This window comes from Melanaphis sacchari, unplaced genomic scaffold (assembly GCF_002803265.2).
Source record: "Melanaphis sacchari strain LSU unplaced genomic scaffold, SCAv2.0 Contig2_pilon_pilon, whole genome shotgun sequence".
Lineage (NCBI taxonomy): Eukaryota > Metazoa > Arthropoda > Insecta > Hemiptera > Aphididae > Melanaphis > Melanaphis sacchari.
Window position 1 is genome coordinate 7,441,124 of NW_020271173.1, and position 13,086 is coordinate 7,454,209.

General features: G+C 27.4%; 1 protein-coding gene across 4 annotated transcripts in view; it reads right to left on the reverse strand.

Moving 5' to 3' along the window:
* Positions 1–12,713, reverse strand: part of LOC112596125 (acetylcholine receptor subunit alpha-type acr-16-like) — a 188,422-nt gene extending 175,709 nt beyond the window's left edge. For all 4 annotated transcript variants that reach the window (XM_025341625.1, XM_025341628.1, XM_025341627.1 and 1 more), the window contains exon 1: positions 11,869–12,713. In XM_025341625.1, coding sequence (XP_025197410.1) covers positions 11,869–11,929 — 61 coding nt within the window. In that variant the 5' untranslated portion in view covers positions 11,930–12,713. The remainder of the gene's footprint in view (positions 1–11,868) is intronic.
* Positions 12,714–13,086: the final 373 nt, after the last annotated feature.

Sequence of the window (13,086 nt, forward strand, 5' to 3'; positions counted from 1 at the left end):
AATGTCATTAGTGAAATATATCAAAACATTGAAAACATTTTGCTTACTAAAATATATAACATATAATTTTACATTATTTATAAATTAATTTGTATAATATTAATAAAATAAAAATTAATTTATTATATGTAAATTTTGTTAACATTAAGGTAAAATTATTTCAAAATTTAGATTGAAAATATTAGTGGTTCATAAAGCAAAAATTATAGTCAATCACTTTTAGCTAATTTTTTTAAAAACAATTTATTAAATTTAAAGACGAAAACCTTAATAATTTATCCTGATTTCCTTGAAATTATTCTAATTAATTTTTCTTTACAATAATATTGTAGTATACCTATATTTGTTTAATTTTGTTAAATATATTTGACTTTCTTATGCTAAAACTTTCTTTTTAGTTTAATCAATTTTAAATTGTTGTTTAAAAAAAAAAAAAAACAGTTAACATAATTTGGAATATCACAATTCATGCAGACATGTTTTTAATTGTAATTCAATTTTTAAAGTTTAACATAATAATATGCTAGTTACATATTATACACTGTTATACATTGCCAAAGTATTTTACAGAGAACTTATAGTAATATTACATTTTAACTATACAAGTTTATTACATAACTACATATGTCTTACAACTTATCCCATAAAAACAATTATAGTTTAAACCACTAGATTAATTACTTAGGGAGATAAAAACTGCATATAAGTCTAGTTTGTTTTCTCTATCTACCGTGTATAAAGAGTAGGTAAAAAAACAGTATTTTGATAATTTTAACTGTTTCTATTTTACAAAAACTGTTTTAGTTATCTTATACTTTTAAATTGTTATCGACTTAATAGCAGGGCTTGCAAACATTTTAATAACGTTATATTTGACAAAAAACGATTGAGATTTGTAACGTAATTATAACGGAAAACAATAAACATAAATAGTTAAATAATACAAAACAGAACATAACGATTAACAAAATATGATATATCATAGAAAAAAACATAACGCAAAAATTGTATAATGTTTTAATTGTAAATAACGTAATTTTTTTTTTTTCAATAGCAAGCTCTGCTTAATAGATACACAATTTATAAAAAATCATAAAAAAAGTATTTACTAAGTATACATTTTTTAAACTAAGTTATCATGTAGTTCTATAAATGGATAAAAGTTATTATTTTAAATTTAATAAATAAAATGCGATTCATCCAGTCAGTGATTTAATATATTATTTTATTATAATTCTTTTTTTACTCTTAACAATTAAAAATAACTTCCGATGAAAAAAAAAACATCAGCAAAAATTCTAGTTTTCAGCTCTGTTCGTTTTTATTTTCATAGTATAAATTATTTATAGTATTTTCCATCACATTTCTCGTATTTTATTGCCTTTTGTTTACGACTTACAAAGCCTGTTGAATACATCAACGTTATGATTGAATTTCGTATTTTTTTTATTAATATAAATTGGAAAACATTTAATATGCCAACATCGAAATGGAAATGAAAATCAAACGTTCTATGCTGTTAAAAATCTGTAGTTGCCAAAAAATTGAATAATCGTTATAATATTTACAAACACAATAACATAGGTTTAATGTTTGATAAGTATAAAAATTGTATATACCTGTACGGAAATGCAAAGTTGTAAAATTAAAGATTTTATCGTTGATAACGTTAATAAAATGTTAGTATAACATACATTGTAACACATTTATACGTAACATACGTCATATCTTAAGACTTCAAGTACAACCTCATATACTGCAGGGGTTTTTGTATCAATGATGATTATCAATAAATAATATACTAATGTTTTGTAGAAATATATTTTCATGTCAGAATATATATTATTTTGAGGGGAAAGAGAACTACTAAGTAGTTGTAACTCATAAACCCCTCCCATGTATCAGATATTTATTATAAATTTTATAATATTATAATGCAGCGCATTGGTCGTACTTGTTCCATCTAAGCCAGCCGTAGGTAAACGATTTTAATACTTTAGGTTTATAGACCAACATACCAATAGCTGTTGGCAGGCATGTTGTTCGGATTAGTTATTGGTGGTGATCATTAAACACGTTTCGATTTTACGACCCTCCCCGCAAACACAGCCGCATCATCGGCGGCGAGATGTAAATCGAAAATACGTGTTACCGATAACGGTCGGATGCAGTGTTTGCTACATCTCTGCATATATACTGTTATGATAGCTTGATTATGTAATGACGTAATTGTAACCTTACCGAATAATAGAAAACTATATTACATTTTACCTAATTCGGTGGCGTATTATAATCGACGTACACGCGCAGTCCTTTTTGTGCGTTCTCTTGCACACGGTTGTCCGATCGTGTGTAAACATAATGTATAGCATACAACGTAATATAACGTAGTAATAATAATATAGGTACTCATATTATGGTATACCTACCCATAATTGTTTCAACATCATTATACACATTGCCGTGTTACATAAATTATAGGAATCGTTATATAACGCACTATAATATTAATGTTATTAGATCATGGTACAATTGGTATCTACTTATAATTCTGTAACATATTATATTCGTAAATAGGTAGTTTGTAAAATTACTATAATATCGTAGTCATCAGTTTATCACAGGTCATATAACAAATTAGGAATTATTCGCTTAAACTAAGCTCTGCGATGTTTAACAAAAAAATTCTCGGAAAACTTTGACTCTTAATAATGTATTTACCATGTATATTCTAGAACATAGATACAAATATTTTAATATTATATAAAATTCTAAATTAATTCATAATTTTAATTCGATTTTCTTGTTCCAGATTTAAAAATCATTGTAAATTGTGAGAATTATTATTCCATATATTTTAAAGTCTTATTATATATTATATGTATTATCTAAAAATAAACCCATACTTATTCAGTCCTATAGCGTAATTAATTAGCAATTTTATTGTAAACATTTTTTTTGTACAGTTTTGTATTTTAATACATTATATATGTGTGGTTGCAGCAAATATTCGAAATGAATGTTATACTAAATTATTGATAGCAGGGTATTAATTTATATTATAAGGACTAACCTCCTCCCCCAGGCCTAATCCTATTTTAGGTTATAAAATAATTATGACGCTTACAATTCAAATGTCATCATAGCGGAATATATAATTTTTGTACTGTTCTGTATATAAAGTATATAATGTAGTATAGTACCTAAAATAAAATTATTATTATTATTATTATTATTATTGTTTCTATTATTATTGTCATTATTGATATTTGTATAACTATATTTAAGTTTTTATGGAATATAAACTATTTTCCTTCTTGAAACATCCATTAATTATTATTGCTGTTCGTTATTAATTAATATAAAACATGAGTAGATTAGATTGAACGAATATTAATGATGATTCATTTTTAGGTACCTAGTATCTACACTTGACGATCGTACAACTAAAATATATTTGTAAAGAATTTTGTAACTTATTGTTTTAGCAATAATTATAACCATTTAATTCCTCAATATTTTATTTATAAAAATATAATTCATATTTATAAATAATTTGATAAATTTAAAAATAAAATTATACAAGTTTTATAATAATAATTGAAAATGAAATGCTTAAAGAATAAGCGAAGTATTGGTGGTGAACTTTGAAATAACCGATTTAATTGTAAGGATAACCTAATAACTAATATTTAATATTTTAATCATTATAATTACGTGTTATATCAGAATGAAAATTAATTGGTTTTCTTAACAACTTACTATTAACAAATTAATTATTAAGAAATAATTATTAATAAAATTGAAACATATTATGTTTACTTATTTACTTAAATATAATGTATGGAATTAATAAAATTAAACATTATTAACTTCATAAATACATCCAATAAATATACTTAAGTTTGAAATTTCACTATAATTATTATCGTTAATATAACATTCTAAGGTACCTACTAAGTTTTCGTCACTCATCAAAACCTTAGGTTTAATTTAATTATTTAAATATAAAGTTTTACTTTCAAAGAAACAACCGAATCTAATACGTAGTAGTTATGTAGCACTATCAATATGTATTATATACATCATAATATTTGTAAATTAAATAAATATCACTATAGATTTATGTGTATAGTATACAACACCAAGTTATCTTGAAATAAAACAGTGAGTTTTTTTCATAGACTATGCATAATATTTTATTTTAAATTAACCTATCTTAAATTTATTTTTGAAACTCAAACTCTCCGAAAATTATTTGATCATAGAATAATATACAGAATGAAACTTCGTATTTCTATAAATTATAACTTTTAAGATTCCTAGATACCTGCACAGTGCACACACTTTACATTAAATGATTAACAATTATTTACAAATGTCAAACTATTTGGTTTTACCTTTAATAAAATAGTATTAATAATTATAGCTATTAATTATAATTAAATTAATAGGACATTTTTGAAATAAAAATATAATTGTATTTTATTTGTCAACTATCAGACATAAATTTATTATATGAATAAAAAATAAATAATTAAGATGGTATTGATGTATTTTAGCTAACTAATTAATATGAACAAAAAAAAAAATTATTTTCATATTAATTACAATAATATATTAAATATTTCATGATTATTTAGAAAAACTAAACACTTTTTAAAATGAATCATAAATTATAACTATTATTATTAGATATTTTCTGAATATTTCTGTAGGTGCGTAAATTTGTATAATAGAGCTACAGTTGTCGATGTTATTAACATTTATCAGATTCAAAACACCAGTCAATTTTTCTCACAATTCATAAAATATACTTCGTTTGATTGGATTGGATTTGTTATTTTAACTACACACTGATATAATTAAATAAATTAACATTAATTTGTATTATTCATAACTAGTATATTAAATAGTGAATACTATAAAAATAATGACTACAACATAGGTAATGAACACCTAAAATTTCTTAGATAATTTACAAATGTTTAAAACAATTGTATATTTCTAATATTTATATAAATATCTTCAGTTATTAATTGATAAAACTCAAATTTCTTAAATTAATTTTTGACTATTTTGTATCATAATATCATAAGAAAATATTATTATAGCGTCTTATAATAGATTTTTATTGATTGAAAATGACCGCTATCGATGGCTGTTGACGTCTCAACTTTATTTGTATACATTCAAAATATTATTATAATAATAAACCGTCGTCCGTCAAATTGTAACAAACACGTCGAATTGTTTTAGTGAATATAGTGTAAGATGACAAGATGTTAAAGTAACTTGTTTATTTGATCATATATTTTAATAAAATAAGATAAAATCCTTTTTTAGAAAAAAAAATAAAATTTAAGATGTATGTAAATAAATATAATAATATAATATTATAATGTTAATAAACCACAGTTAATTTTTATAATTGTAAATAATATCTATAATATGAATAGTTCAAAATCATATCTTCATTAATTTCACAATTTTTTCCAAATTACCATTATTGTACACATAATAAACAAAATTAACATTTTAGTGTGTGATGTAAAGTAAGTTTCAGTAAAATATCATTATACAGATATGCTTATGAACGAAATAAGTTTTAAAAAAAAATATAAAATGTAACGAGGACTCAAAAAATCATATAACTGTTAGCAACTTACGCTTCATTTTTTATTATGATTACATTTTTACCCAAAATGTTTAATTATTTATTTTCTTTAAATTAAGTCAATCAATCAAAAAAAAAAAATATATATATATATATATATATATTTATTTAATAAAAGTTCAACTATTATAAGTTATAAGTTATTCTTCCTTTTATAAATGCAAGCAATACATTTATTTTGTTAAAAGTTTAATAAAACGTTTCCATTGCGTCGTATAAAATAACTAAAGCACTGATTAAACTTGTTAAACTAACATGATTCAAGTAATTTTATTATTATTTCTTTTTTATTTAATATAATAATTTTTTACTCATTGAAAGATAATTTTTAAAATAACTTACAATATAATACTTCATACTATTATATAATAAGAAGTTTCTAAACAGTAATGTGAATATGAATAAGTATAGTGGTTATTTAGTTTATTAATTTGTTTTTAAATTCTTAATATTTTTAATACTTATAACTTAAGTATACTTTTTAAATTACAATAACAGTATGATACAATTTTTAAGTTGTGTTATTAAACTTGAATTATTAATTTATATTTCAATAATTTCTTAAGATTAAGATTAATTATTTATAAAAGGTTATATTATGTACAACATTTTAAAGTCAACAATATGATATATATATATATTAATTAGACTGTAACTTTAAAAATAAGTGAATATATTGGTTTAAGCGTTCAAAACAGTATTGTGAAAGAGACTTCAACCAACCAAAACAAAATATTATGTCATTGCTTAAATAACATCAATATAATATGTTGTTTGGTCACATCAAGGTCTATATACCCCATAAGGACTTAGTTAGGATTTAGTTAGACCGAAATGTCATAAATAGTATCTCTGAGCCCTTACATTAGTATGGCGGTGGATGAAATTGACAAAACTAATCGACATGTCGTAGTAATCCTGACCTGAATAATATATCGACAACCCATTATAGTACTATACAAAAAAAAAAAAATATTTTTCAATCCCTCTTCTACCGCGTTGAATATTTATAATTCGAAATGTATATACTGTGTAAACACATTATACTTAAAGCTGAGGGCACGTTACTGTCAAGATAGATTGGTCACGGGTTTTATTTAGAATGTATATAAGCATTTTACTGAATTGGAAACTATTCATTATAGCGCTGTTCTAAAAAAAATTCTTGCACAATAGAGTAATATGTTTTTGTCCTGCTCTACCAAAAATTAATACCTAATATTTAAAATGTTGATATATCATAGGGTATTTATTATTTTATATTATTAAATTCACGATACAAGTTTACATTTAAAAGTAAATTTAACAAAAATAATATTAGTCGAACAATATTCAAAATAATTTATAGGGGACTTGATACTTTATTTTAATTTTAATACCTCTATATTATTTAATTTGATAGTAATTATTATTAGAAGTTTTTTTTTTTTTTCATTTATGTGATAATTAAAATACTAAATTTGATTAAACGATTGCATGTTTTTAAACCATACAAGAAGTATCTACCTAAATATAAAAAACTAAAAATCAGAAAAAATTTTATGGCACACTTGACAGTAATATATTGTTTGTCTAGGTTCAAAAGTTAAACTTGTTGCCATCTTCGAGTGGCACGAGCAGTGAAATAGAAAAGAAGTAAAATGTATGACGATTTATTCTTATAATAACTATTTAAAATATTATGATTTAAACGAATCTCTATTAAATAATATTTTATAATTTAATAATTAACACAAATTCAGTTAATATAAGTTGCCTTAAATTTATAACATTGTCTATAGTTTTTTTAATACTATATTTAAAAAAGATGCTAGCCAAGTGTATTGGTAATTGAACATTTTTATCATAAGATTAAACTAATTTATATTTCTAATAGGTAATACTTTACATTATTTGTGACATTAATAATGTTATATAGGTATAATTAAAAACATGAATATTCAAGAAGTAATAGAGTTAAATCGTATATAATTAAACAGCTGCGTAGAATTCAGTTAAAAATCTTAAGTTAAAAACTAGTAAGAAACATAACACATATAAACAAAACACCAAAAATACAGAATACATAAAACTAAATATTTACGTGATGGATAATACAACATGAATATTATTAATTTGTTCATGCATTATTTAATTTTAGTTTTATTATATCAGTTTTTAATTTTTATAAATTATGTATGAACTGTTTATTTTTTTTACAAATATGGGCATAAAACATTTTTCGAAATAAAATTTATAAAAATTATAGTATTCTATAGAAAAATTATTTTCACCCATCAAAATATATCAAATTTTTTACATGAAAAAATTAAAAAATAATTAAAAAATAAAAAATAAAAAAAAATTATTGTTTTTTTTTTTTTTCATAAGCTTATTAAATTAAGTTTTAAAATATAAAATTCTTTTAATTGCATTTTAATACTAAAACTTTCACTTCTATATTGTAGTAAGATAAAAATCTAAGTTCATTATTCCCTATAAAATCGATTAAAAACTAAACATAAGACCACCAAATACGACAAAGTAATTTTAACAATATCTTGGTCGTTTTTTTTTTTTTTTTTTAATTAAACTTTTCTTGGAATCGTTTTTTTTTTTTTTTAATTTTATCATTTTGAATAATGCCATTATTATTAATTTGAATAATAAAACACTGTAAACCATTACAACAACAGAGGTGATTAAAAATATATAAATGTCCAGTATACAAATCACTGACCAGACAACTTTTTAATTTGTATTGTGAATCGCATTTAAGATAATTTAGACGTTCTTCAATAATTATAAAACTTAAATGCCAGCAAAAAGATGTTTATACACAGTAAAAATATAAATAATGTTTTAGTGGGTATTTAGATAGTACAATGACGTTGTAAAATGTAAAACAATATAATTTATAATTAGAATCATTCAGATTATTAGATAAATAGATGCAAAGTTATACATTTTAATTTAAAGTATTATTATATTGTTAAATAATAATAATGAAAACTAATAAACAAAATAATTATTTGATATTGATTATTTTTTAACCATATTTAAAGTGTTTAATCATAAAGGTATTCTGAACTCCAGTACTTAGGTAGTTATATAGTAAAAAAAAAAATAGTTAATAATAATTAATATTATAACATACTATAAACTTATTTTGGAAAAACTGAAGCCAAATCACACTTTTTTTTTTTAATTGAACAAACTCAAACTAAATCGAACAAAATTATATATCAAATTCTACTAGAACATTAAAAAAAAAATATATTAAAACATAAATATTAATATTTATGACAAAAATACATAATTACATAGATTTTTCTTAACAATAATTGCACAAACATTTGATTAATTTTTAAACCAAACTATCAGATGTTAGGTTTGTAAACTTATAATTTTCAGTTCAGTTCTGTTCTGTTTAAAAATAAAATATTTTAAATTATATTTTAACACTTTCTAATTTTCAGGATTTATTTAGACATAAGTATAATATTAAATATAAAATTAATTTTATAAACTAAAAATATGCTCTTAGTAGATATGAGTTTTTGGATCTTGAAAAAACGACTAAACTAGTGTACAGCCAGTGTCTTTAGGAATGTGTGGTGCTAGATAGAATAATTATTAACTGTTAATTAAATATTAGATTTTTCAAAAAATCAAAACATCAATTAGATTTTAAAAGTTATTCTACAATCATTTTTAATTATCATGTGTACCCTAAACTATTATAAAAACTAATGTGATATATTTTTCGACATAATATGTTTGTGTTACAATTAATAACAAATATTTAAATGACTAAATTATTATTTTATAATTTTACCTAAATCTTAAGAGTACCTTGACTAAACGAAAAAATATGTGATTTACTAGGTGTATGAAAATTTATTATAATTAAAGATAAACAATATATTTTTATTTTTTTTTTCTTATTAGATAAGCTCGTGGTGATAATATATGGAATGACAATATATAATAAAACATATATTTTAAAAATATTTTCAATATCGCCAATAATAATTAAATATATGCTAACTAAAAATTCATAATTATAATAATTATCCACTCATCAGAATTCAAAATTCATAATAATTGGTTGATAAAAACGCAATTAACAAAAATTTTTAAATATTTTGGTATTTTATGGAATATATGCCATCATTAATTATGTTTGATTCAGCCAAAAATAAAAATGTTCGAGTTTTCATAGTTATCAGTACAATTCGGATCAAGTTATTATGACCATCAAACCAAAATATTTTAGACTAAATTAATAATTTAATATTTTGAATTTCTACAGCTGTGTTAGCTACCTATTTTATTGTAAGCATCATATTAAATGTAGCAAATATTCAAAAACAAATATGTCTACTAACATTCTATTTAGTACACATTATTTATTTCTATATAGTGAGCAAACATATTTCTTTATCTTTTTTTTTTTTTTTTTTTTTTTTTAATGTGATTTGTTTTATAATAAACTTGCAGCTTAAATCAAAAAAAAATCTTGACGAATTGATGTACTAACATATTATTGATAACTCTCGTAATACATTTTGTATTTAAGAAATAGAAAATTACTTTATTCGATTTAATAAGTTAATCATGTCCGGCTCAGTCCATCGGGTACGTCTGTTATTCAACAATTCGAATGAAATAGTTACTTAATAATTGATTTTATATGAGTCCTCACAGTTGAATCATAAACTTAGTACACCCATAATAATTTATTCTCCTGTAGGTCGTGGCATCGACATAAAATTGTGACAGGAATAGTTAACGAATTATATCGTTCATTTTTATAGAATTACAGACCTAACGAAAGTCAAACGAAATAATTTAATTCAGAAACTAATTTAACGGAAAAACTGACAATTCATTACATTATTATTTTATACTATTGTTGTGTTTGTTTAGTCGGTGACAAGTCGTCTCTAAACATAACCGTTGTACCGCGGGATCGCAACTGTCTATATTATATTATTATAGACTATAAAATTTAATATTGTACGAGTACGAAGCATCCGGTGATACGTGATAGTCGACACTCAATATATCGTTCATAATGATATTGTAATCGTTAAAAGTATCAACTACAAGGTATCTTTTCATATTGATATAGTTTGAAGTTTTTCTTTCTTTCTCTCTCTCTCTTTTTTTTTTTTTTTTTAATAAGAAATGAATTGATACACAATTGAAACTGAAATCGATCCGATTGTTTCATACAGGCCTTTAAGTATGTGGAATTGATTTCTTGCACGGTGGACTATAATGGGTTTGACTATCACCACGTACCTCGGATGTTGCGCATAACATAGGTTTTGACTTTGCCATCGGTCGAAATTCTCGTGTGGCCAATTATGTGTCTGCTTAGAACGTAACCCATACCTTATGGTTTAAACTAACGGAGCTTGGCCAGAGTATGTGGAGTGTTTAATTTCCTCTAATTTATTTCCTGTACCGCAGTCGACGTTTGGCGTTACGTGGATTGATATGGTATTTATCCTATAGTCGTGCGTACAACGAGCGAGAAAAAATATTTGTGGTCCAAGGGCGGCAGTATAATGTGACGGGATACAAAACGAACCCGCGATAATTATTGCACGTCGACAACATATTGCATACCCTAAGACCGGTAACGGTTTTTGGCGTTTCACGATAATATGTACCTATTATATTCGTCGAAGCTCGTTCGAGACGGCAAACTTCTATACGCGCGTAGTACGAGACGAACACTGCAAATATTGTGCGAAAGACTTGATGACGGGTGGTTTCACGACGTTATTGTACTTGGAAAAAAAAAAGAACACTACCTACGTGTTGAATGTGTGTACAACCGCCACCCGCGGATTTGGAGGTGTAGGAGGAAGAGCCAAAGGTGGCGTTAACAGTATTATAAAAAAAAAAATAATAATAATAATAATATACAGTGCAGTCGTAGCTACTAGTTGCTGTTCGAAAACGTAACAGTTTCGTCGGGGTCGGCGGTAAGACGACGACTCGGTCTATCGTTACGATAATAATATTATTATAACAAAATAATAATTTAATATTATGTCGACACGTCACGATACGATCACGTCGGCACGCGACGCGCGCACGCCGCGTCACGATTATCGTTCGTAACGATAAACGCGACTCGTCGTGCGCTGCTTCGGCGGCCAGTACGAAGACAATAATATTATTATATCTCTCACCTTTTATTTTCACGGCGGCCAACAGGAAGAGCACGGCGACGAACTTTGACGGGGACGACATCACGCGTGTGGACGGTGCGCGCGCGGCCAAAACCGACGACGACGACGACGACGAAGACGACGACAATCACGCCGGGACGCAATGACCGCTTCGCGGGGGGACGACCGGCACGGGACGAACGGACCGTTGGACGGACCGCCAGCGACACGGCCACCAGTTGCACCGAATCGTCGCCGGCATATCGCTACCGCGGGCTCTGGCTCTCGTGGCGTCTCTCAGCGCACGGCGACGGACCCGCGAGCGATGGTCGTCAACGACGCTGCTGTCCGTCGCGATATCGACGACGCAGACGGCTCGCGGCGGCAGCACCGGCCACCCATTACCACCCGGCACCGGTGTAGGATCTGTGGTTACACGCGGCGACGCGGCGGTGGCGATGCGGCAGTGTGATGTTCTACACCGTTTTCTGCTAGTGACGGCGGAGGAGACGAGACAGAGGAGATGCGACGCGGACGGTAAACGACGGTATGGGTACTCTCCGCGAGCGCGTACTGCACGTACCCGACGCGTGTTGTATTTGCGCGGGTCGCGATGAATGTAGCGACGGAGAGTGAAGAGAGTTGTCTGGGGAGGAGAGACGACGACGGAAAAGACTTCGAAAGAAAAAAAAATAATAATAAACTCCGAAGACCTATACACACATATTATGTATACGAAGTCGAAGAGATCTGGACCGATACACGAACAAGAAGACGACGACGACGACGACGGAGATGACGACGCGACGACAGTGAACGAGCGGACGTCGGCCGCGACGGACGAGAAGACAAACAACGGCGGTGGTGGCGGCTCACACACGACTAGCCGCCGGGACAGCGACGGAGGCTGATGGTCCTTATTCTTCTTTGCGCGGGCGCGCGCGTGTCAGGCCTTTGGGTGTGCGCGGTGCGTGAGTGCGGCGGTGCGCCCGTGGTGCGCGGTGCCCACGGTCCCGATGCGCTGCCGCAGCCGCCGGTGCTCGTCTAGCGATAGCGAGCGACCCACGACGCCGACCCCCCCGACCCACACACGGCGCGCACACACGCACACACGCACACACCCCCCGCGCGGACACACAGACCCACGCAAAGGGGGTTGGTGGGTGCCGCGGTATACGGCACCGACGCACACACATCGCCTTTAGCTGGCTGCCTGGCTGGACGTCCGTCTGTCCGTCT